This window comes from Phoca vitulina, unplaced genomic scaffold (genome assembly GCF_004348235.1).
Source record: "Phoca vitulina isolate PV1807 unplaced genomic scaffold, GSC_HSeal_1.0 scaffold37, whole genome shotgun sequence".
NCBI lineage: Eukaryota > Metazoa > Chordata > Mammalia > Carnivora > Phocidae > Phoca > Phoca vitulina.
The window spans coordinates 4,430,254-4,457,267 of NW_022589740.1; the positions used below are offsets into that span (position 1 = coordinate 4,430,254).

General features: G+C 34.8%; 1 protein-coding gene across 3 annotated transcripts in view; it reads right to left on the minus strand.

The window, feature by feature from the left end:
- JAK2 (Janus kinase 2) overlaps nucleotides 1-27,014 on the minus strand; it is a 151,860-nt gene that overhangs the window by 20,919 nt on the left and 103,927 nt on the right. For 2 of the 3 annotated variants that reach the window (XM_032427618.1, XM_032427619.1), the window contains 10 exons: nucleotides 25,644-25,965; nucleotides 24,541-24,660; nucleotides 14,704-14,861; nucleotides 12,772-12,883; nucleotides 10,455-10,641; nucleotides 9,685-9,812; nucleotides 7,286-7,420; nucleotides 6,111-6,198; nucleotides 2,418-2,545; nucleotides 1,528-1,666 (listed from right to left, as the gene is read on the minus strand). In XM_032427618.1, coding sequence (XP_032283509.1) covers nucleotides 1,528-1,666; nucleotides 2,418-2,545; nucleotides 6,111-6,198; nucleotides 7,286-7,420; nucleotides 9,685-9,812; nucleotides 10,455-10,641; nucleotides 12,772-12,883; nucleotides 14,704-14,861; nucleotides 24,541-24,660; nucleotides 25,644-25,965 — 1,517 coding nt within the window. The remainder of the gene's footprint in view (nucleotides 1-1,527; nucleotides 1,667-2,417; nucleotides 2,546-6,110; nucleotides 6,199-7,285; nucleotides 7,421-9,684; nucleotides 9,813-10,454; nucleotides 10,642-12,771; nucleotides 12,884-14,703; nucleotides 14,862-24,540; nucleotides 24,661-25,643; nucleotides 25,966-27,014) is intronic. The other variant, XM_032427620.1, reaches the window with a different exon arrangement.

Genomic DNA, 27,014 nt, shown 5'->3' on the forward strand with positions numbered 1-27,014 from the left:
GTGTGCATCACACAAGCAGGTATAAACACTTATGAGCTAGAAGGGACCTTTGAGAGCATCTAATATCTCAGCTTTAACAATGATAACACTGAGACCCATAAAGACTGAATAATTTGCCCAAAGTCACAAAATTTGTTAGTAGCATGGAGAGAATTAGAATCTTATACAACAAATCCCAGATCAACTAAACTTCCTTCCATTAAGCCATCATGTCTCAACTCGTGTCCTACTCTCTCTACCCCTTCCTATGCATTCAAAAACAAGTTTTTTCCATAAAATTTGTCCTAAACTGCCTTTGGATTTTTTTTTAATTTCTTTACAATGTGTAAGTAGTAAAGGTAATGTTAACAACATTCTGAGCTGTTCTAATGATGAAACAGCAGTGGCAATTCTAACATATACATGAGAAAACAAGGACCAACAGGCAGATGAATGACTGAATTATACCAAGATACTATGAATATGGAATTGATATAGGTAGTTTCTGCTAAGATCATGCAATTTCCCAATAAAGTTGCTATGGTCTTTGACCCCATCAGAAAAATGCTATTCAAGCAACGAGGGAGCAATTTTAAATCCACCTTCTGGTAATCTGGCATGATACATAAATAAAATAAATAAAATGATATATAAGAATGAAGGATAATCTGTTGCATCTTTTGGTATATTTTGGTAAAGCAGTATGAATATTTTTGCTGTATAATTAAGAGATTAAAGAGTACAGGTTCTTTTCTCTTTAACCACATGAATAAATTTTCTCCTTCTTCATTTCCATTCCAAAGAGTAAAATTTCCCTGAATATAGGTTCCAAGATCCTATAACATTTTCTGCCCTATTATCTGTCTTCACTGTCAGATAAGCTAACAAGTTTCAATATTGTTGGCTTAAATAGGATACATCAATGCACAAAAGTTGATCAATTTAGAGTCTACATTTAGAACATTCAATTAGAGAAATTAGCTAAGATAGAGATACAATTACATTATTTGTACCAAAAATAAACTCCTGCATGTGACTGAAATTTTTACTTTAATAGTATTAAATAGAAGGCTAACAAACACAGATTTTTTTTTAAGTTTTTAAAAGTCAGAATTAGCTGAATAATTAAATAAGATCTCAAAGTAGATAATATATCTTCTCAAGTTTTTACTCAGTGACTGAAGAAAGAAAAATTTAGATAATTTACTTGTTGCTCAAAGAATGTATTAGAAAATTTCACATTAAAAAATGGATAAAATCTGATCTTCCATTCAAGTAGGGATTAAAACTGTTTTAAAAAATCATTTTGCAATCCATGATAACATGGACTGCTAAAAATGATAGTTAAATTTTATTATTAATCAAGAACATGTTAATAACAGAGATTGAGAAAAAAATTAACAACATGCTTTTTATACTACTCTCCAAGTAGAGATGTGGAATCCCTAGTGTTGTACACCTGAAACTAATGTAACATTGTGTGTCAACTATACTCAAAAAAAAAAAAAAAGTAAAAGAAAAGGTAAATGCGTTTCCTATAGAACTTACTGTCCTTTGGCAAAACTGTAATACTAATGCCAGGATCACTAAGTTTGATGAAAGGAGGATTTCCTGTCTTCCTGTCTTCTTCTCTGATAAGCAGAATATTTTTGGCACACACATTCCCATGAATAAGTGCTTTTTCTTCCTATTAAAGTTAAATGCACAGACATTCAAATATCAATCTACAAATATTTGAAAACTTAGTATATCCAAGGTCCCAACATGGATTTAAAGAAAAAAATAGGACAGTATTAGCTAATAAACATTAATTTGGAAGCACGCTTTGAAATAAAGGTTTATGGCAGCACTGTGCTTTCTGTTTTACTTCTCAAATGACACAACAATCTACGCGCATAATAAAAAGAATATATTAAAACTACCAATGCCACTTCACTTTCTAAACCTGAGATTTTAAACAGTATGCATTTCTAAACAGCAAGTAAATATTGTTTCTGTTCAGCAGCAAGATACAGGGGCACTCTGAGGAGTCTGATCACTGGCTGGCCCTCTGGTATTCAGCCTCTATGGCAATACTGCTTTCTCACTGGACATAATGTCCAATTGCCCACAGACACCATAACAAGGCATTTTCTGCGATCATTAACTAACACAAGTTTCTGCATATTTTTTATTAAATTCTCTAAACCCAAGTGACACAAACTACAGACTGTTTACCAGCAATGTTAAGAGATTGACAGAATGACAAAACTCTTTCAAAACCATGATTTTACATAAATAAATATATGCCTAAAATAATCTCATTCATCAACTAACAGATTATTTTAAATGACTCAGATTTATTTACATATTTCTTGTTCCTGAGTCAAGAAACTGCTTACATTGCTTCATAAGATAGAACCGTAAGTTTTTGATAAAAAATTATACTTCTTACTTACTAGAAAATGCATGGCCCATGCCAATTGTTTAGCCACTTCAAGTTTCCATAATATATTTATAGAATTTTTATTCTTTTTCAGATATGTATCTAGTGATCCAAATTTTACAAACTCTTGAACCAGAATATCTGCATTAAAATATAAAAATAAAAGGCTCAAGTACACATACAATAAAAATATATGTAATTTTAAACTTTTATAAATATACAGTTATATGTGGGTATTATAGGTAAAGAGATTAAATTATGCAAAAATTCACTAATGTAAAGAAAGCTTAACAGCATATACCATTGTATTTTGGGGTTCAGTTTATTCACAACCGCAAGATGCAGGAATCTAAACAATTACATATACACAATATTATATATAATTACATATATTACATAATTATATATAACATATATACACATTATATGTTATATACTGTCATTATTATGTTACTATATATTTTTATATTTACATTTATATATTATTATCCAGCATACCTCTATGTATTAGTACTGAATTACAGCTGCATTTTTTAAACAAATGAAAATTTGTCACCAAGTTAATTTCTCTTCCATGAAACTACAGTAGTGCCCCCTGCTTATCCGTGGTTTTGCTTTCCACAGTTTCAGTTACCCATAGTCAACAGGTTCAGAAGCAGATGATCCTCTTCCGACTTACTGTCAGAAGGTAATAACCTAATGCTGCGCCCCAGTGCCTACCTACGTCACTCACCTCGCTTCGTCTCAGCACATAGACATTTTACCATCTCACATCATCACAAGACAAAGTGTGAGTATGGCATAAATACAATATTTTGAGAGAGACAGACAGACTGCATTCACATAAACTTTTATTACAGTAGATTGCTATAACTGTTCTATTTTATTATTACTTATTGCTGTCATTCTAATTGTGCCTAATTTATAAACTAAGCTTTATCACAGGTATGTATATATAGGAAAAAACTTAGTGTATATAAGGTTGGGTACTATCCTCAGTTTCAGGCATCCATTGGGGGTCTTGGAACAATATGCTGCAGATAAGGAGGGACTACTGTATTTAGACATCAAAACTTCCTGAAATTCTTCTTCTACACATAAAAATTTATAGCAAGTCTATTCTTGCAGGTATTAAGGAAAATTTGAGTTTGAACTCCATTCATCCTTTTAATTTATGCTGCAAAAAAGCAAAAATTAGTTTTGCATTGCTCTACCTTTAGAAGTGTATTTTAAATATACTATTAAGATATATTTTGCTTCTAAAAACAGTCCTGCCTTTAAAACAGATAAAAATTTCCAGTATTGACCAAGCTTCAGAAAGCCAAAGACTCTTTCTACAGTAAGACATGTTGTTTAATAATTAAACTGGGAGTAGGGTTTATTGTCGTCTAGTACAAATTTGTAATGCAATAAGCTCAGGTTCTCAATTTCAAATCTAAATTTATTGACATTATTTTATTGTTTCTACCGCATAATAAACAATAAGTTATATAAATGAGAAAAAAAGGATTTGTTTTTTTTAATTATAAAAATGGAAAATTCAGATAAAATAAAAACCAAAAAAATTCAAGCAAAAAATTTAACCATGGCATCACTATATATATCTTTAAAGAAATTCTGACAGACTTTCACATTGTAATCCATGTTAGTTCCTGGCCCAGTTTAAAGTTAAGTGCCTATACTTCACACATGCCTATGTTTCACATTTGTTTTAAAATGAATGATCTTGGGTGCCTGGGTGGCTCAGTTGGTTAAGCATCTGCCTTCAGCTCAGGTCATGATTCCAGGGTCTTGGGATCTAGCCCTGCATTGGGCTCCCTGCTCAGTGGGGAGCCTGCTTCTCCTTCTCCCCCACCCTGCTCGTGCTTTCTCTCGCGCACTCTCTCTCGAATGAGTAAGTAAGTAAATAAAGAAATAAAGAAATAAAATGAACAAATGAATGAATGAATGATCTTGGGGCACCTGGGTGTCTCAGTTGGTTAAGTGTCTGCCTTCGGCTCAGGTCATAATCCCAGGGTCCTGGGATGGAGTCCCACATCGGGCTCCCTGCTCAGCGGGGAGTCTGCTTCTCCCTCTCCCTTTGCCCTTCACCCCACTCGTACGCTCTCTATCATATAAATAAATAAAATCTTTAAAAATAAAATAAAATGCATGATCTTGGGGCACCTGTGTGGCTCAGCTGGTCAAGCCTCTGACTCTTGATTTCAGCTCAGGCCATGATCTCGGGGTTGTGTGATCGAGCCCCGTGTTGAGCCCAGAGTTGGGCTCTGTGCTAGGCGTGGAGACTGTTTGGGATTATCTCTCCCCTTCTCTCTTTGCCCCTCCCTCCCCCAAATAAAAATAAAAATAAAATAAATAAAATGCATGATCTTACCACCTTAAACTGTGATTCTGCTTGATCTAATATTAAAATTACTTAGTTTTACTTGGTATGTAACAACTTTGTTGTTAGTGACAAAAGTTAGTGACTTTAGACCTTGCTGGGTAACTAAAACAAATTTAAAGAATGTTTTGCTGCCCATAATTAATTTAGAGAACAATCCATATACCAATAATTAAGAACTGACCACAGGTAAATTTATGTCATGGCAAGTGTCAAAAAAAGAAAGAAAAGAAAAAAAAAGAATAAATATAAAAGAATTACAATGAACAAAAGCTTAATAAAACTTTTTTATGTGGCATTTAAGACCTATTATGTTTTAGAGATACCACTGATTGTCGTCTCATTATTTTATGTGTGATAAAAGAAAAAATTAAATTATGACATGTCATTGATTATATCACACTTCCCAATTTCAGGTATTTTTAAATGTGAAAAAAGTACATCACAGAATAAATGAAATAAATATAAAAGCAAGCATAAGAACTGGAATTACATGCTCTGAAACACTGTTTCAAACCTAAAAAAAAAAATGTATTTTCTTCCCCTAAATGGGAAATTATGAGAAGTATCAATAAATAAAAAAGATAAATACAGAACTACTCTAGTTGGGAATAAGTGAGCAGAAGTTTCCATGACTGGAGTTAGATTTACTCTCACTTCATCAACCCTGAGATACCTGAAATACCTCCACAGAACAGATTTGAAAATCGCTGCCTTTGAAAAGAATATCAATTTTCAAAGATATGAAGAAATGTTACATAAGAATGGATGCATATTTCATCCATATTATTAGTGGAAAATGGAGAATTACGTAAGTAATTTTCTGAATGTAAACTTCTTGAGTTTTTATGAACAGTCTAAATTTAGACACAGAATATATCAAATATCAACATCTAATCATTTTAGTCAGTTCCATTAAAAATTCAGTCTATCATTTATTTATATGATTTTTTTACAATTCAAAAAAAATTTGTACTGTAATAGCCAGTTATTCCAATGATAATGAACCATAATTCATATTGCTATGGTTACCAGAAAGGTTGTAAGACATTTATTTACTGTAATACTCTACTGTTTGGGCATTTTAACATAAGGTATGTTAACTGTCTTCTGCATTTTAATTTCATTCATTGGTTTCCTTTTTTAGAAAACAAAACTGAACAGTTTTCGATGTTTTTGATTTCAACAATATTTAACTCTTCTTAAATTATGGTTTATAGTGATACTTAGTTGTGATCCTGAAACTGAATTTTCTATATAAACAAAAATAGATGCTCTGAGAAGGTCTAACATTAACATAAGGAAGTCTGTAGTTTTACTTACTCTCTTCCCCACAGACACATACTCCGTAATTTAAAACTAGATGCTTGTGAGAAAGCTGGCTCATCATGCTTGCTGCTTCAAAGAAAGACTAAGGAAAAGAAAAACATACAAAAAATGTAAAAGTATTATTGTTTGTGCCTATAAATGTTCATAGGTCAGAAAGATACTGTTTGCTGTACGAGAAATGCACTTTCTCCTATTCTCAGCAGGACTACAGATAAGGCTGCTCTGGTTCCCTTACATGGACCTGCGACTGCTATCAACCTTGATGCTCGAGTTCATTCTGAGGAAACCCCTGAGTAAGCCTGGAATAAGAAATAACAGAGAGAGAGCAATAGTGGTACAGGGCCAGGTGAATGCTGCAAGATCAACAGCCTTGGACCCCTAGCACCTGGGGGAGAGCACAGAGGCAGACACCAGAGACAGTGATAGGGGACTCAAATAAATGGATGAGAGCTTCAGATAACTTCTCAAAGGATTAAGAATGTTCTCTGTGCAGATAAAATATGACAATTATGTCAGGAGACGGGCATGGCATTAATATCACTCTAACTCAACCAACCTTTGACTAGAACTTCTGGGGACAGTTGTTGAAGATCACAATCATCATCACTGTGGTATTCTGGATTAGAAAAACTTTCCCTCAGATGTTTCACGTCAGCTTCCACTAATACCATTTAAGACATTTTAAGTGTCATAAATGTTTGTTATGTCATGTTTGGTGATGTCTTGCTATGTTAAGGACCCTGGCAACTAACAACTGGCCTTCTGCTGGCTAGCATCTCTGGAAAATGCCCAGAGGCACCCATATTTCACCTAGAGTGTTCTTTAGTACAGCGCCTTTCAAAAATTTTTTTAAAAATAAACTGTGAAGGAAATCTGTGGAACCCATAAAAGTTTGGAGAGCCAGTTTGAAAGTTCCTGCCTTAATATATGCAGAGATGTAGTAATACCCATAATACAATGTTAAGAGTAATTAGTTTGGAAATAAGTTATTATCAAAAAATTCTATAATTTTCTATAGCCTCCCCCAGAAAGCATCCTCAGAAAGGTCCTTGATATATATGCTTTTAAAAATTGCAGTTTTGAAAAGCTGCATGCATGAATGTGTGTCAATATGGGAGCATATGTTTAAATATCAGAAACTACACAAGCTACACAAAGAACATACATACCTCTGAATAGTTTCTGTGCGCTTTATCCAGAACTTTTAACAGAACTTCTGTTTCATGTAGTTGACCATAGTCTCCTACTTCTCTTCTTATACCTTTAAAAATTTTTGTAAAAGTGCCTTGACCAAGGCTTTCATTCTTCAAAAGAAAAAAGAGAAAAAAAGAATGAGTAAAGATGAAGAAAGATGTAGGAATTAGGAAATATGTTTAATGACAAAGGGTTTTTAAAAATCCATGAGCAAATATTAATCTGTATTCTGTAATAAAAAACAGACGGATTAATGAATAAAGTGCATTTTGGTTCCACCATGTTCTTAAACGCCCTGAAATTAGCTATAATTATCACTTTTTCATAGTGTCAGTGTTTACCTACACTTACTTACATGAATATTTTTCTTTGTCTGCCTCTCATAATAGAGAAAGGCAGTACAGTATGGTCTGTGGAGGCAGAATGTGGACTGTTCCTTATCACCACTTCCTAAGCTGTGTGACCTCGGACAGGCTACAGTATCTCTCTGTGCTGCCGCTGTCCTGGTCTCCTCATCTGAGGAATGGGGAGAATCGTTTTTCCACGGTATTGTTATGAACAATAAATGAATGAATACATGAAAGCACTGAGTGCAGTCCGTGACACAAAGTAAATGCTCGGTAAGTGTTGGTCATTACTACTATTACTAGTATTTCTTGCATGTCCTTACAAAATAATTGTTGAAAGCCTGCACTCTGAATAAGTAGGGCTGCCTGTGTTCACACTGAAGCTCTACTGTTCCTAGTTTTGTGATGTTAGGTCATGTAGCAAGTCTTGTATGCTGTTACTCACGTGGGGGGTTCCTGTCTTTATAATTCTGTATAATTCTATCTACTGTTTCCTTAGGGACTCAGACATCAGTTGGTCTTTCTCATTCCCCTCTCCTGTCCCTTAAGCTCTCTTTCATAATTTCCATTTCTTCCTCCCTATCTGCTGCATCTGAATAATTTTCAGATCTATTTTGCAATTCACTAATTTTCCTTCAACCATGAGTAATCTGCTCTCTAACTTGTCTATTTTGTTTTAATGTCAATTAGCATATTTTTTCAATTCTATACTTTTCTTCCTCCAAATCGTTCTGGTCTTTTTGATAATGTCTTGATTCTTTTTTTTTTTTTTTTTTTTTTTAAGATTTTATTTATTTATTTGAGAGAGAGAGAATGAGACAGAGAGAGCACATGAGAGGGGGGAGGGTCAGAGGGAGAAGCAGATTCCCTGCTGAGCAGGGAGCCCGATGCGGGACTCGATCCAGGGACTCCAGGATCATGACCTGAGCCGAAGGCAGTCGCTTAACCAACTGAGCCACCCAGGCGTCCCGATAATGTCTTGATTCTTTTCCATGTTTTTGACTCCATTTGTATCTTTAAACATATATATGTATTTTATCATGTCAATCTGAAAAGTTCTTCGAGCTCTAATTTTGATGTTTGTTGGTCTGCTGATTCTCGCTTAATCCTGAGTTATTTCCCTGTATGTTTTAAAATTTTTGACTAAAATCTCATGTTTAGAGTAGTTTATTTGAAGGGATCTTGGATGGCCCAGGTCAAGAGTAAGTTCTTCCAAAAAGATTTTGTATTTGCTTCTTCCAAGCATCACAGGGTACTACTAGGAGAATACCACTTTTTATTTTAATTTATTGGCTTAGGGTTTCTCAGACTATGCAGATGGTATAAAGAAATCTAAACTGAAAAGCTTATGGTTACAAATTCTCAGGAGACACTTTTTTCCCAAGAGCCCAACTAAAACAGACAATACTCCTTTTCTTCTTTTTCTAGTGGGTGAATTTTTCATAATCCATGTTGTTCACTAAGAATGTATTTACTTGAGGGTCCTGGCTTTATTCAGAGATGGTCTCACTTTTAACTCCTGGTCTTATGTAGGTCTTAAGCCTTGGCCCTTCTTTGTGTTGCTTTGAGATCTTAATTCCCTTGATTAGTGAAACTAATCCCGACCCCCCAACATCATCCTGCAGCCCAAACGTCAGCTCTTATGTACACTTTATTTTCAGTTCCTTCTTTATTTTTAACCCCTTGCATTTCCCTCACTTTCTTGAGAACTTGAGAATTAAGACACAGGTCTTTTGTAGACAAAGATTTTTAATTCTTAAATTAAGATTCATAAAGGAATATTTTTAAATTCTTAATAAGAGAATAAAATTCCATTCTTAAAATAATTAGTTTTGCTAATTTTTAACTCAAGTTTGGTATCACATTTGCATAAGAAATAAAAATATTTAAACTGAAATAAATTTTTGAATTTATAGGTTATAATAGAATAATTCCAAATGTCACATGAATGTAATGTGGGATAGGAAATTAAGAAAACAGTTGTTTTAAAAGGACAAAAAGATAATAATTAGCATCTAATGACTTACAAACATCAAATCTTCATTTCTGATTTTGTGAAACACCATTTGGTTCACATTATTATGCCTCTGTAATGTTGGTGATGTTGGAACATCAGAAACGCCATTGGTTCTGAAGACTAGAAGGTTTGATTTATCTGTTAAAAACAAACAAACAATGAAAAGATGTATACAACCAAAACATGTTTAGGGTATAAACTGCTCCAAAGGAGTAAAATAAAATGTGTTTTATATATAAAAAACACTTAACAACTTATTGTTAATTTTTTTAATAAATAGAAATTTATTTTAGGAATTTACTCATTGAACTTTGATGTATTTTAACCAGTTATTTCAAACATTCAAAATTGTAATGATTTCCTTAACTAATACAATTTTTCAAATAATTTTTAATAAACCTGTTATTTCAAGAGATTTCCAATCTTACTATTTTTATTTTAAAACTATAGAAATTAAAATTTCTAAAAGAGTATGAAAGTTTTTACTTAGAACAACATATGAGAATTTGGTTGTGGAGTCTTTCAGTTCAATAAGTAAGTGATGGATTTTATGCCACACGGTTACAATTTTAGAATTATAGAATTTCAGGTCATGTCTAGACAACCTAAATCAAACTGAACAATCCTATCTGAGGATGCTTATACAAGAGAATGAGACAAAATTTTGTTTTTAGAGCTGCTTCTTTTATATTTCCTTTGAAAGAAATATACTAAAGATGCCTTCTACCATATACACGATCCATGACCAGTATTTTAAAACTAATAAGAAAATTATTTTACCTTTCAACTTTGGGGGACAGCATTTAGTAAACTGGAAAATTATACTGTCTGAGCGAACAGTTTCCATTTGATAGCAATTCAAAAGATCTTTAAGATTACTGAAGTTCTTCTTGGTCCCACTGAGGTTGTATTCTCCATTCTCATTTTTTGTAATCAAACAGTGCTTATATTCAATGACATTTTCTCGCTATATAAGGTTAATTATAAAGAGACAGAGGGAAAAATTACAATCGTCAAAACAATAATTATTGTGACAAAAATGTTATCACAAAAACAGCCAACAGAACATTTAGACGTTTGAACTGTGAATCCTAACGTAGTACTGGTATAGGGTGATAGGAGTGCCTGGTTCCTCAAAAAGGTATCTGATTATAATTATGTACCCTACCATAAATGGCCTAACAGCTGATTTTCTTAAAAAGCAAGTAAGAAAGCAATGATAATTAACAATAATAATACCATCCTTAACAGTTTTTCATCATTTACAAGATAAAATCTAAAACTATTTTAGAACATAAGGCCTTCCATGAGCTGGCTTCTGATGCCATCTCCAACTTCACCTTCTACCACTGTCAACCGACAACCTATGTTCTAGGTATACTAAACGACTTTAAAAATTTCAAGCAAATGCCATGTTGTTTCATGTCTTGATAAACTTGCTATCTCTCTACCTATGAATATACATCCTCTCCTTCTGAGCAATGGACTTTTAGACATTTCTTAACACTCAGTTCAAGTATCATCTTTCCTGTGAGGTCCCTGACCCCATCTCACAAGCAAAGGTGATTACCCATTCCTTTTGCCACGACTGTATCTGCAGTTACCTCTCATATGGTGATTTTAATATTCTTAGGCTTTCCAATGTTTGCTTTATGTACTATACTCTGAACTTCATCTATTTTTTGAGCTTCTTATTAGCATATTCAATCTCCTTGGAACCATTTATAAAATAAAATGGACAAAATATCTTAAGTCCTTCCTACCCTAAAAGTGCTTGCTGGGGCGCCTGGGTGGCTCAGTTGGTTAAGCGTCTGCCTTCGGCTCAGGTCATGATCTCAGGGTCCTAGGATGGAGTCCCACATCAGGCTCCCTGCTCAACAGGGAGTCTGCTTCTCCCTCTCCCTCTGTCCTCTCCCTGTGCTCACTCTCTCTCTCTGTCTCAAATAAATAAAATCTTAAAAAAAAATAAATAAAGCACTTTCTTAATTATAACCCTTTCTGTTACTGTCTACATTTGTCTATACTGAATAATTACCATGATCAATTTAATACTTTTTAGGTATATCTTCCTACTTTTCCCAAAAGATACATTTCTTAACGCAGGGTTATATCATACACTCTCTAATATAACAGCCCTCATATTAGGCTGAGCAAATACAGTAAACATAGAAAAACACATTTTGAATTGATAATTGAATATAATGGACTGTTATATATTACAGTAAAAAGATACAATGAAATTAGGGTAGACTATTAGTATTATACAATGCTAAACGCATTGAGTAACCTACCTTATGTATTTATGGACAATTAATTTACTCTATATGCTAAATATGAATGCATTTTCTAAAAATTAAAATAATTGAATTACCAAATCCTTACTTTCTATACTTTTAAAAAGTAAGATAAATTTTGGAAGCTGCAATAAAGTTTCTCAAGATTTATACCATGAAACTGCCTTATAAGTGATAGTACCTTTTTAAATATTTTGGGTAATAAACAATCTTAGACAAGATCCAAAATTCTCTGTATTAACAGTGTGGTTTTATTGTAGTTTTATCCTTAAGACATACACAATGTAGAGCGTTATTCTTAATACTGGAAAACCACTAGTTAAAAGTGCTATGTTTTTTGTTATCGACCTATTTCACTCTAATCTTGTAGCCATTACCAGTAAGAGCAAAATTTGCTTTTGATTCATTTAGTTCTGTGTGTTTTCGTAAAGATCTCCATTTTTCTGAAAGGAGACTTGAAGAGACTTGAAAAAATCTGACACACTAGTAACATCCAAACATCAAAAAAGAAAATATTAATTCCAAATAAAGACATTATAAATAATTTCATATTTTTATATAAATCCTAGAAATTATATCTTATTTATTGATACAGAATCCCTGAGGTAAACTAAGCATTATTATGCTAGTTATCATATCCAGAGTTGTAATTCTGAGTATTAAAAAAAGAAACAATGGTAGATCAACATGAAGGGGAAATTACACAGACTAAATAAAGATGTTACCTTTGCCAGAGGAGGGAAGTGGAGTGGGAAATAAAATTAAAAAAAAAAAAAATGTTACCATTAATGTGAAATACTAACCTCTACAGCAAAAGTCAGAAAATACTTATTAAAGTCCTTAGGACTGCATCGAAGTACATAGAGTCCAGTCTGATTACCTGCTTTCTTCAGTTTACTGATGGCAAAATCCATTCTAAAGGTAAAGAAGTAACTTGAATGATAATGTAACAAGTGCCATGACATTAAGACCAAAATGTCATCTAAGAGATCAAAAGTCAAATCTAAAAGTCTCAGAATTTTTATAAGTTTCCTCTACTTTATATGTTTATCAGTTATCTTACAAGGAAAAACACTGCTGCACGAAGGTATTTTGCAATAAGTTCAAGCCAATTCAACGGATTTTAAAAACAAATAAAAGGTATCATAAGACACACAAAATCACTAAGAACATTTCATTCATTTGAATTTTCTGCCTTCTAATTAAAAATTTAGTATTTTAAAAACCATACTCACTCCCATAAAACTTCATTTAACCATGCAAACAATATATTGTAAAACACTTATGTCTTTTCTACCGTAGAAATTACTAATGTAAAAATTTATATGCATTATTTTAATATTTAATATAATACCAAAGTATACTAGAAGACCTATGGCAAGTGACAAAGACTACTGATTTTCAAAATGTGCTGTATGTTGTATTGAAGCTGAACATCTTGAAAGAAAAGTCAAAATGTAATCTGTATGAAAGCAGGAAAAATCTGTTCCATTCATCACTGTACTTCTCACACATAAACCAGCGGCACATATTAGGTACCCAGTAAATGTCCTATAAATAAATGAAATAATGCTTGAATGGATGGATAAATAACACGGGAATGAATGAAATGGTAGGTTTTTAAATACTAAACACCTAAGTTATAGAATGTTCAAGCAGTGTAACTTTTTTATAACAATACTTATTATTAAACAGATAAGAGGTATAGACAGAATCAAGTCTTAAACATCAGTCAGGATATGTTTTCTCAAATATTTAATTAAGGGTAGGTTAAGGTCAAGACACATATGCTCACGAACCCAGACTACTTCTTCTGCTCAAGTCTTTCAAGCCTGGTGCCAATCACTAAAGTACATACTGGCTGAGAGATAACTAGGACTTGGGCAAAACAGATGTTATGCATGATAGTTGGCTTTATCCAGTATTAAAGTAAAGGTCTACAACTGTGCAGATCCATATGGTAGCTAGTAGCTACAGGTTGCTATTTAAATATAAAGTTATTAAATTAAATTTAAAAATTCAGTTTCTCAGGGCACATGGGTGGCTTAGTCAGTTAAGCATCTGACTCTTGATCTCAGCTCAGGTCTTGATCTCAGGGTTGTGAATTCAAGCCTTGCCCAGCATGGAGCCTACTTAAAAAAAATTAATAAATTAAATAAAATAAATTAAAATTCAGTTCCTCAGTTACACTAGTGGCTACTGTATTACACAGCAGAGAAACAGAACATCTTCATTTTCATCACTGCAGAAAGTACTACACAGCATTAGTCTTAGAAATAGGGACATCATATACATCTTGTGTTCAAAGCTTTCAGTAGAAGGAGCTGGATTATCCAAAAATAATGACGATTATCAAATTTTGCATTATCAAAATGTGCAGTATTTCAAAATTAATGAAATATAAATTGGAGGATTTTTTTTTAGAAAAATTTAAAAAAATTAACACCCAAGAATTACTTAAATGCACTGAGGCAACAAAATGTCAGACTGTACAATTTAGAAGTATTATAGATTGGAATACAAACAGCAAATGATATCCTAAATAATTCTAATTATTATGTAATCTGATTGCAAATAGACTTTTGTTTAAAAAAAAAAAAGTTTCAGTCACATTAAGGCAGTATTTTGTTCCTCAACTCCTAAACCTACGTGTATCATTTCATTATGTAAAATTCTCTTTGTCAATATCTCATTGACTTTTTAAAAATTTACTTTTAAAGTAAGTTATTACTCACAAAATTGGGCCATGACAGTTGCTTTGTATATTTTCAAGGACCATTGGAGGTGCTACTTCTTTACAGAGGTAATGATGTGCATCTGCAGTTAATCTATAATAGCCATCAATTAATGACACAAAGGACAAAGCTTCTCTTAATGAGCTAAGTTCAATTTCCTAAAAAGAGAAAAGAAAAGAAAATAATAAGTATCATTTAAAAAGTCAACTGCATGTTACATATTGAAAATTCTCTTCACTTCATGGTGTTAGATTAATTCCCTTAAATTAATTTTCTTCTAAATTACTCAAATGTCTTTTATGGCTCCCAATTACCCAATCTGAATTATAAATTCTTGTGTATGATATTTAAGACCCTCTCAAATATGGGCTTATCACATCTTTCCAGTTCACTTTTCATCCATAATTTTACTTTATTTCCCAATAACCCTATTAGACAAATATGTCAGTCATCTAAAAGTTGGTACTAATTAGAAATGAGCATTTATTTTCACATACCAAGTATACATTGCTAAGGTTAAAACATTCATACTATAAGTTCAAAGGTATGTAGTATAAGACTCTTTTTTTTTTTTTTTAAAGATTTTATTTATTTATTTGACAGAGAGAGAGATAGCGAGAGCAGGAACACAGCAGGGGGAGTGGGAGAGGGAGAAGCAGGCTTCCCGCAGAGCAGGGAGCTCGATGCGGGGCTTGATCCCAGGACCCTGGGATCATGACCTGAGCCGAAGGCAGACGCTTAACGACTGAGCCACCCAGGCGCCCCAAAGGTATGTAGTATAAACCAAAATCATATACAGGTATGTTATGATTGTATCATACATACATAAGTGAGCATATAATCACCCTAAAATGCAACATCTAATTTAATGGAAAAACACCTTATTAAATGGAAGAAGCAACTTCTCCTAAAATAAGGAATAAGATAGAAAGCCCAATACTTAATAATGCATTGCATTGTATTTAATTAACATAATTAGGCCACAGAAAGAAATATAAGAATAGAAATTGGAAACAAGGAGATAAAACTATCTCAATTTGGAAATTATATGATTGTATACTTAGGGAACCCGAAACTACTACAACACAAAGATAATTCATTAAGATAGAAGGATACAAAAAACAGCTTTCACATACATAAAAAATAGTCAATTAGACTATATGATGAAAAAAATAGCCTCATTTATACCAACACACACACAAAAATAGTATCTAGTATTAAAATTCACCAAAAAAAGTGAAAAATCATTTTTAGAAACACTTCAAAACACTATTGTTAAAATGCAACTTTTTATTTGAATATAGAGATTTTACCATGTTCTTGGATAGGAAAATTCAACATCATACAGTTGTAAAAATCCTCCTTAAATTATTTTCTAATTTGTCACAATCCCAACAAAAATACCAATAGGTATTGGCAGAAAATAAGACAAATATGAGATTCAGAAAACCAGGGATCCAAGAAAAGACAGACAAGATAATTCCCAGGATGGTAAGAGAAGGATGTCCAAGTATTACAGCTGTGCATGGTCTAAAAAGCTTCCAGTCCAGAAGAGATAGCAAAACCAGTGATCAAGAAGGGACTTTTCTGGGAAAGAAATAGAAGTGATATAATGTTTGACTATGTGGAAGGATGTGTTGAAAAGTCAGCTACTTCATAGAGTTCTCATAAGGAATAGAAAGAGATACAGAGAAAAGATTCATACAAAGGAAAAAAGTTGAAGTAATGATTAACCCCCAGAAAAACAAAACTTGCACAAGAATGGAAATGTGATTACAGAATACTACTTGCCTCAGCAATGAACAATATTTAGTCATAAGGAGAACACAGAATACAGATTTATACCCAAAAGCATAATGAGAGAAGTGTGTGATGTATCAGAACTATAATAGGTATTTACCTAGCACTATTAGGCCATAAAAATAGGTATTAGGGACACCTGGGTGGCTCAGTGGGTTAAGGGTCTAACTCTAGATTTTGGCTCAGGTCACGACCTCAGAATTGTGACTGAGTCCCATGTCTGGCTCCACACTGGGCATAGAGCCTATTTAAGATTTTCTCCCTCGGAGGGGAGCAAGATGGCGGCGGAATAGGAGACCTAAATTTCATCTGGTCCCAGGAATTCAGCTGGATAGGGATCAAACCATTCTGAACACCTACAAAGTCAATAGGAGATCAAAGAAAAGAATAGCAGCAACTCTCTGAACAGAAAAGCTACCACTTTCTGGAAGGTAGGACGTGCGGAGAAGTGAATCCGAGGCGATATTTGGGAAGACAGACCACGGCGGGTAGGAGCCTCCATCAACCAGCTACCAGCAAGTGATAGAGCCGCGGAGCACAAAATCAGAACTTTTAGAAGTCTGCTCCACTGAGGGACGTCACTCCAGTGGCTAAGTGGGGGGGGTGGAACTCTCGCTGGGACAGTGTGGTCTCAGGACCCTCGGGGTCACAGAAAGACCGGGGGTGCCTGAGTGTGGCAGAGCTCCCAGGTTTCGGAGCAGGGAAGCTGGCTGCAAAGACGGAGCCGAGGAATGAGCTCTCAGTGTGGGGTGGCCATAAACTGTGATCCAAGGCACAGTTGGACCACTGCTCTTCCAGCAGGGACCCAACAAGCAGCAGATCTGGGGAGACACAGGCGCGGGAGCGCACTGCAAGAATGTGCTGGGTTTGGAGACTCCAAATGGGGTTGGGTGTCAGAGATAGAAATGCTCAGCCACAGGCCGGGTGAGCACGGAGTGCAGCCGGGGACCTGGGAGACAGGAGTGACTGACTGCTTTTCTCTGGGGGTGCACTGAGGAGTGGGGCCCCAAGTTCTCGGCTCCTCAGGGCAGAGAATGGGAGGCCGCCGTTTTCACTTTTGACCTCCAAAGCTGTAGGGAAAGCTTGCAGGGAACAAAAGCTCCCGAGAGCAAACCCGAGCAGATTACTTAGCCCGGTCCCCCGCAAGGGTGGGGCAACTCCACCTCCAGCAAAGACATTTGAGAACCACGGCAACAGGCCCCTCCCCCAGAAGATCAGCAAGAACAGCCAGCCAAGACCAAGTTTACCGATCAAGGAGAACAGCAGAACTCCAGCACTAGGGGCATACAGCACACAGAATTTATGGCTTTTTTCCCCATGATTCTTTAGACTTTCAAAGTTAATTTTTTTAATTTTTTTTCCTTTTTCTATATTTTTTTGAATTTTTCTTTTTCCCTTTTTCAACCAACATCTTATCAATCCCTTCTTTTAAAATCTTTTTTATTTTTCATTTTTAGAGTCCTATTCTATCCCTTCATTGTAGTTAACCATATATAAGTTGTTCTCTCTTTAAAATTTTGGGATACAGTTTCTACTAACAGACCAAAATATACCCTAAATCTCTAGTGTATGGCTTTGTTCTAGTCTCCTGCCTGATGCCATTATCTCCCACTTTTTTTTAAATTTCTCCTCTTTCTTTTTACAAACAACTTACCTTATCAATTCCTTTTATAAAATCTATTATAATTTTCATCTATACAGTCATATTCCAACCCTTCATCGTACTTACCCTTATTTTTGTACATATATAAGTTTTTCTTTCTTTAAAATTTTGGGAGGCAGTTTCTTCTAACAGACCAAAATGCACCCCAAATCTAGTGTGTGGCACTGATCTATGCATCAGCCTGATCATAGTTGATCATATTCTGTTTTTTTTTCTTTTTTCTTTTTTTTCTTTTTTCTTTCTTTCCCTTTCTTTTCCCTCTGTTTCAGGTCTCTTCTGATTTGTTTAGTGTATATTTTTCTGGGGTCGTTGTTACACTGTTAGCATTTTGTTCTCTCATTCATCTATTCTCTGGACAAAATGAAATAAAAGGCATCTAAATTGGCAGAGAAGAAGTCAAACTCTCACTCTTTGCAGATGATATGATACTTTATGTGGAAAACCCAAAAGACTCCCCCCCAAAACTGCTAGAACTCATACAAGAATTCAAGGAAAGTGGCAGGATATAAAATCAATGCACAGAAATCAGCTGCATTTCTTTACACCAACAACAAGACGAAGAAAGAGAAATTAAGGAGTCGATCCCATTTACAACTGCACCCCAAACCATAAGATACGTAGGAATAAATCTAACCAAAGAGGCAAAGAATCTGTACTCAGAAAACTATAAAATATTCATGAGAAAAACTGAGGAAGACATAAAGAAATGGAAAAACATTCCATGCTCATGGATTGGAAGAACAAATATTGTGAAGATGTCAATGCTACCTAGAGCAATCTACACATTCAATGCAATCCCCATCAAAATACCATCCACTTTTTTCAAAGACATGGAACAAATCATCCTAAAATTTGTATGGAACCAGAAAAGACCCCGAATAGCCAGAGGAATGTTGAAAAAGAAAAGCAAAGCCGGTGGCATCACAATTCCAGACTTCCAGCTCTATTACAAAGCTGTCATCATCAAGACAGTATGGTACTGGCACAAAAACAGACACATAGATCAATGGAACAGAATAGAGAGCCCAGAAATGGACCCTCAACTCTATGGTCAACTAATCTTCAACAAAGCAGGAAAGAATGTCCAATGGAAAAAAGACAGTCTCTTCAAGAAATGGTGTTGGGAAAATTGGACAGCCACATGCAGAAGAATGAAACTGGACCATTTCCTTTCACCACACACAAAAATAGACTCAAAATGGATGAAAGACCTAATGTGAGACAGGAGTCCATCAAAATCCTAGAGGAGAACACAAGCAGCAACCTCTTCAACCTCAGCCGCAGCAACTTCTTCTTAGAAATATCGCCAAAGGCAAGGGAAGCAAGGGCAAAAATGAACTATTGGGACCTCATCAAGATAAAAAGCTTTTGCACAGCAAAAGAAACAGTCAACAAAACCAAAAGACAAGCAACAGAACGGGAGAAGAGATTTGCAAATGACATATCAGATAAAGGGCTAGTATCCAAAATCTATAAAGAACTTATCAAATTCAACACCCAAAGAACAAATAATCCAATCAAGAAATGGGCAGAAGACATGAACAGACATTTTTCCAAAGAAGACATCCAAACGGCCAACAGACACATGAAAAAGTGCTCAATATCACTCGGCATCAGGGAAGTCCAAATCAAAACCTCAATGAGATGCCACCTCACACCAGTCAGAATGGCTAAAATTAACAAGTCAGGAAACAACAGATGTTGGCGGGGATGCGGAGAAAGGGGAACCCTCCTACACTGTTGGTGGGAATGCAAGCTGGTGCAGCCACTCTGGAAAGCAGTATGGAGGTTCCTCAAAAAGTTGAAAATAGAGCAATTGCACTACTGGGTATTTACCCCAAAGATACAAATGTAGTGATCCGAAGGGCTAGGTACACCCCAATGTTTATAGCAGCAATGTCCACAATAGCCAAACTATGGAAAGAGCCAAGATGTCCATCAACAGATGAATGGATAAAGAAGATGTGATATATATATACAATGGAATATTACGCAGCCATCAAAAAAACCCCTTAATCTTGCCATTTGCAACCCCGTGGTTGGAACTAGAGGGTATTATGCTAAGCGAAGTAAGTCAATCAGAGAAAGACAGGTATCATACGACCTCACTGATATGAGGAATTCTTAATATCAGGAAACAAACTGAGGGTTGATGGAGTGGTGGGGGGTGGGAGGGATGGGGTGGCTGGGTGACAGACATTGAGGAGGGTATGTGCTATGGTGAGCGCTGTGAATTGTGTAAGACTGATGAATCACAGACCTGTACCTCTGAAACAAATAATACATTATATGTTTAAAAAAGGAAAAAAAAAAGAAGATAGTAGGAAGGGAAAAATGAAGGGGGGCGGGAATCGGAGGGAGAGATGAACCATGAGAGACTATGGACTCTGAGAAACAAACTGAGGGTTCTAGAGGGGAGGGGAGTGGGGGGATGGGTTAGCCTGGTGATGGGTATTAAGGAGGGCACGTAATGAATGGAGCATTGGGTGTTATACACAAACAATGAATCATGGAACACTACATCAAAAACTAATGATGTAATGTATGGTGATTAACATAATAAAATTAAATTAAAAGAAAAATGATTTTCTCCCTGTCCCTCTGCCCCTCCCCTCCCCTGCTCAAGCTCTCTCTCTCTCTCAAAAACTAAAAAAATTTTAAAAAATAGGCACTAAAAAAGATACCATAAACAATGTTAAAAGACTGGGAAATTGTAAATCTGTACACCAAAGGACTAATACTCAATATATGTTGAGAAAAAAAGCTATAGATCAATTAGAAACAGAAAGAAAAAAAGCAAAGGATATGGGAAGACAATCCACAGAAGAGAGATACAAACAGCTGGCTTGTAAACACATGAGAAATTTTTCCAACTCAGGTTCTAATTAAGGAAATGAAATATAACACAGGATAGCAATTTTTGTCCCATCAGTTTGGCAAAATATTTAAAAATTGGTAACATCCAAGGATGCTGCAATGAACATGGGGGTACAAATATCTCTTTGAGTAGCGATTCTGTTTCCTTTGGATGTATACCCAGAAGTGGAATAGCTAAATCAAGATGCTAAATTTTATGAAGTGTATTTTGCCACATTTTTTTAAAAGAGAAAAAGTAAGACAAAGAAAAATGTCAGAGTAAAAAGGATGGTTTAAAAAAAAAAGTGTAACTAATATATAACAGACTGGAAAAATGAAATAATAAGCAAAAATTTCTCATATCTAGCAATAATTTTAGAAAAATATATATTGAGAAAAGGTTCTTAATCCTACTAAGTAACAGAAAAAGCATAATATATCATGAGTAAAATTCAGCAAGAAACTTGCTTTAGCGGTATGAATAAAACCATCAAGTTACTGAAAAACATAAAATAATACTTGGATACAAGGAGAAATATAGTGTATCCCTTAAATAGAAAATGTAATATGGTAAAGAAATATCCATTCTTCCCAAATTAATCTTTAGAGCGATTCTAACAAAATGTAAATGTAATACTTCGAGGAGCTTTATGACTACTCAACAAACAGGGCAATGCCACACTGATGGGCTTAAGTTGTCAAATCATCCATTTGGGTTTACATAGGCCTATCACTTAACTAACACTATGACCTTGGAAAGTTACTTAACCTCTCTGCTGCAGACTTAAAAATAAAGCCAACAGGTTTAAATACCATCCCATAAATAAGTTCTTTATGTTACTACAGGATGTTCCCATAAGCATCAATGAACTCTTTTATAAATACCACATTTACAGAATGAAGACATACCCTGTTGCAGTGCACTTCACTTTATTGCATTTCTCAGATACTGCTTTTTTTTTTTTTTTTTAAACCCATGGAAGGTTTGTGACAACCTTGCATCAAAGGCAAGTCTATCAGCGCCACTTTTCCAGTAGCATTTGCTTCACTACTGTCTTGGGAGATGAACAATGAGATTAATGTCTTTATGCCTACTAACACAACAGCCATTCCGCAGCCTGTGGATCAAAGAGTCATTTCAATGTTCAAGACTTATTATTTAAGAAATACATTTCTTAAGGCTATAGCTGCCATAGATAGTATTCCTCTGCCAGGTCTGGGCCATCACTGAAAACCTTCCAGAAAGGAGTCACCATTCCAGATGCCAGTTAGAACATTTGTGTTCATGGGAAGAGGCCAAAATATCAACATGAAGAGGAGTTTGGAAGAAGTTGATTCCAACCTTCACAGATGACTTTGAGGTGTTTAAAACTTCAAAGGAAGAACTAATCGCACAAGTGGTGGAAATAGCAAGAGAATTAGAAGTGGAGGCTGAAAGTGTGGGGCACTTGGGTGGCTCAATTAGTTGAGCATCTGACTCATGATTTCAGCTCAGGTCATGATCTCATGGGTCCTGGGATTGAGCCCCGCATTGGGCTCCGTGCTCGGTGAGGAGTCTGCCTGGATGCTCTGCCTCTCTTTCTCCCCCACCCCTGATCGCACACATGTGCTCTAGCTCTCTTTTTCTCTCCCTTTCTCTCTCTCTCAAATAGATAAAATCTTTAAGAAAAAAATTTAAAAAATTTTAAAAATGTGGCTGCAATCTCCTGATATAACTTGAATGGATAAGGACTTGCTTCTTATGGATGAGCAAAGAAAGTGGTTTTTTGAAATGGAACCTACTCGTGGTGAAAATATTGTGAAGACTATTGAAATAACAAAAAAGGATTTAGAATATTACATCAACTTAGCTGCTAGAGCAGCAACTTGGTTTGAGAGGACTGACTCCAATTTTGAAAGAAATTCTACTGTGGGTAAAATACTATCAAGCAGCATTACATGCTACAGAGAAATCACTTGTCAATGCAAGAGTCAGCTGACATGGCAAACTTCACTTTTGCCTTATTTTAAGAAATTGCCATAGCCTCAGCAAACAGCACCCTGATCAGTCAGCAGCCATTAACACTGAGACAAGACCCTCCACCAGCAAAAAGATTGTAACTCACTGAAAGCTCAGATGATGGTTAGCATTTCTTAGCAATAAAGTACTTTTAATTAAGGTATGTACATTGTTTTTTTTAGACATAATGCTATTGCATACTTAATAGATTACAGTATAGTGTAAACATAACTTTTATATGCACTGGGAAACAAAAAAATTCCTTTGACTCGCTTTATTGCAATATTTGCTTTATTGTGGTGGTCTAGAACTGAATCCACAAAATCGCCAAGGTATGCCTATAAATATTTAGGTGTATTTATACAATACATACATGTGTAGTTTTGATATTTACAGAATAAATATTTCTTCTATTAATTCCACATTGCAGTTGAAAATTATTAATCACCCTTTCACTGATCCATGAAATACCTATCAAGCTCTTTCTAAAGTAGGGCCTGGAGTACTATGCAAGATGCAGAGGGTAAAACACACACCCCAAAATGATCCCTACCATCAAGAAGCTCATAGTCTAGTAGGTAGTAGCTGTACACTATTTACATATTTTTATCTAACAGGAAAGTATGCTGACTAAAGTGAATTACAAGTTAGTTATAATTTTAGTAAATATAACCCTAAAATAGATAGGCAGAGGTCATACAAATATTGAAGTTAAACGAACACATAACATTAATGTGCCGTTTAAGCCAGGAGGTCAAAAAATACCGGAGTTAAAAAGAAAACAGCCATACAAGTAAGCAATTTTAGAGAAGAGTATTAAAGGAATTTACTTCTTCCGTTTCAATTAAAATAAATGGGATTTCTAACACTTATCATGGTGAGCACTGTGTAAAGTACAGAATTGTCAAATCATGATGTTGTACATCTGAAACTAATATAATATTGTATTTGACATTTAAAAAATTAAAAAATTAAAAATAAGTGGGTTTACTGAAGCTAATCAAAGAAAGAGAAAGAATTAATCTTTTAGAACCAATCATGTGTTTCAGCTTGGGTAGGCCTAACCTGGGATTGGTTTACACTGTTACGTGAATCCCAGAAAGCATTGTTCTGATTTCTTTTTCTCCTTTAATTAGGCAGTATGACTGGCATTACGCACGTCCCTACTGGTAAAAAAAAAAAAAAAAAAAAAGAATAAAGTCTGGAATGAGCATTATGACAGGGAATTGGCACAACCCAGAGTGGGGGCAGAGGGGGTCGGGGGGAGTAACTGTTGCCTTGCTAATCATAAAAATGAGTGAAAAATACATTAATGTTCGAGAAACTCTGGAAAGATAGTGTTGGTAGTGATACAAAAGCTAGATGTAACCAAAACTTTACTAAACTGATGTTTATGTTTAGAGTTATACTTAAAACTATAATCAGAATTCCTAGGAGAAAATAACTTTGATATTAAGATTCTAAAATACTTATTTCTGACAATAAACATAATCATTATTTGGTTATAAAGCAGACTTACCAGATTTTTACCATCTTGCTTATGGATAGTTACAATTCTACTTTCATTTGAGCCTTCTTGGCTTGCTTGCTTAATAGTAACATCGATAATATCAGGAAAGTCACAATATAACTGTAAATCCTATAATGAAGAGCATTTGAAATTAAAAACAGGTAAAACTAAGGGAGCCATTTTAAAACAAAACTTATGAAGGACATAACATTCATTCCAAATTCTTTAAAATAAAAAAGTATTGATAGTAACTAAATGGGATTCTCTCCCTCAATAATGTAACCCTAAGACTTAACCGTATCTTGCTTTGACTTAAAAATGAGAGCATTAAAATAGTACCAGGAATCTAATTATGCTACAGTTCCCTTCAACCCAATCAACATCAAGAGGAACCGTTGTCAGAAAACCGAAAGTTTGGGCGCCTGGGTGGCTCAGTCGGTTAGGCGACTGCCTTCGGCTCAGGTCATGATCCCGGAGTCCCGGGATCGAGTCCCGCATCGGGCTCCCTGCTCAGCGGGGAGTCTGCTTCTCCCTCTGACCCTCCCCCTTCTCATGCTCTATCTCATTCTCTCTCTCAAATAAATAAAAAAAATCTTTAAAAAAAAAAAAAAAAGAAAGAAAACCGAAAGTTTAACCACCAAAGAATGAAGGTAAAGATAAATCTCTAATAACGACCTAAGTACAACATAGATACGAACAAACTTAAAACTTACAGTGCAAAACTTAGAAAAACTAACTATACATCATCATAAAATCAATTAAAATTAGTCTTTTCCAATTAAATTTTATGATTGTGCTTATTATCAATAACAGCAAAATTATAAAAAGAGGCAAAACTACCTTAAAATCCCTTTAGGAATTCAAGCCTTTTTGAAAACTATAAGAACCATTACTAATTATTTGTCATAAAAAAACTAAATAAAAAACCACTTAAGAACAATGAGAAAAGAATTATAGATACGACTTTGATGGCTTCACACTATTAAAAACTTCTACTTCTATCACTGAGAGAAGAGAACTGCAAGACCATGTTTCCAATGAGTAATATCACTCTGCTTCTATTGCCATTCACTTAAATTAACAAAGAATGAGAACGTATCGTTAAGGATTACCTGTTCTGTCAGTGTCTCACTTTCTTTATGTTTCCCTCTTGACCACTGAATTCCACCGTTTCCAGTTATTATAATGGTTGCAAAAATCTCCTCACCTGAAGGACCTCTTCCAGGTTCTTTTACTTCAAACTGCTCTGTGTAGAAGGCAGACTGAAGAGTTTCCAGATTTATAAGATACTTAAGTTTCAAGTTTCTGGCAGTGGCTTTGCAATGGCTGAATTGCTCAATAAATCTGCGAAATCTGTACCTTATTCGTTTCCTTGTCAAAATATGATAGTCTTGGATCTTTGCTCGAACACATTTTGGTAAGAATGTCTTGTAGCTGGGGATAGAGAGCACACACAGAAAAACAAAACAAATTGGAAGACAAATCTAAAACGACACTGAAAGAGAAACTCCCACCTTCCTCCCTGACAGGCAAGTGCCGCAGCACAGAGGTCAGGTGGAGAAGGGTGACACCGCCACCACCTGGACCGTATTAAGTTTTGTCAGATGATGTAAATACATATAAAAATCCTCTGAGTTAACACAAATGTTTAGAATAGGATATGTTAATTTTCTCCCCCTAATGAAATGAAGACTTAGTCTAGCTAATAATGGAGTCTCTAAAGATTTGTTTTCTCTGATTATCCTATACATCAATTTTTTGGCAGCGTGTTGCAAGTATTTCCTATGATGCTGTACACCAAAATTTACCTGAGTCCTGGAAACTGTTACACTTTGTTGGATGCTACAGCTGTTCGTTATGCAAACATACTTCCTTTTGTATACATTATTTTCTGGCCTTTTTCTGTAACTCCTAATAATTCCTTTGTCATCAAAACAATTCTACTTAGAAATGTTCTGACACTTTTGTACCTCTATCTCTATGTAAAATATCCTAAAGAAGAGAGATAACATCCCCCCTGTTCAAATATCTGACCAATGAAGAGCATTTTATTTCTGAAGGTACAACTGCATTAAATTCCCATGCCTTCACCTATGCTAATCCTTCTTCCCATCATCCATCTCCTATCTGGTTAGCTCTAACTCATTCCAAAAGTCTCAGCTCAAGCATCATCAAATCCAGGCAACCTTTCTCTATGACTGTTAGATGCTCCTCTCCCTTTGTCTGATAGTATTCTGTGCACCATCCATAGTATCACTTCTCCCTCTATCCTGTATCTGAGTATTTATAGCTAGTGCTCCAGCTGGCTCACGCTGAGAGCTTACATTTTAAGACTATTTAGTTGTTTGCTAAAGAGCTGTCATTAAAATTTAAGTTCTATAAAGTTACAAATAAATTATAGTAAAAATATAGGTAATACTCAAAATGTATCACTTCCTAATTATTTTACATCTTAAATTTTTACATTTTGCTACTTCCTATGC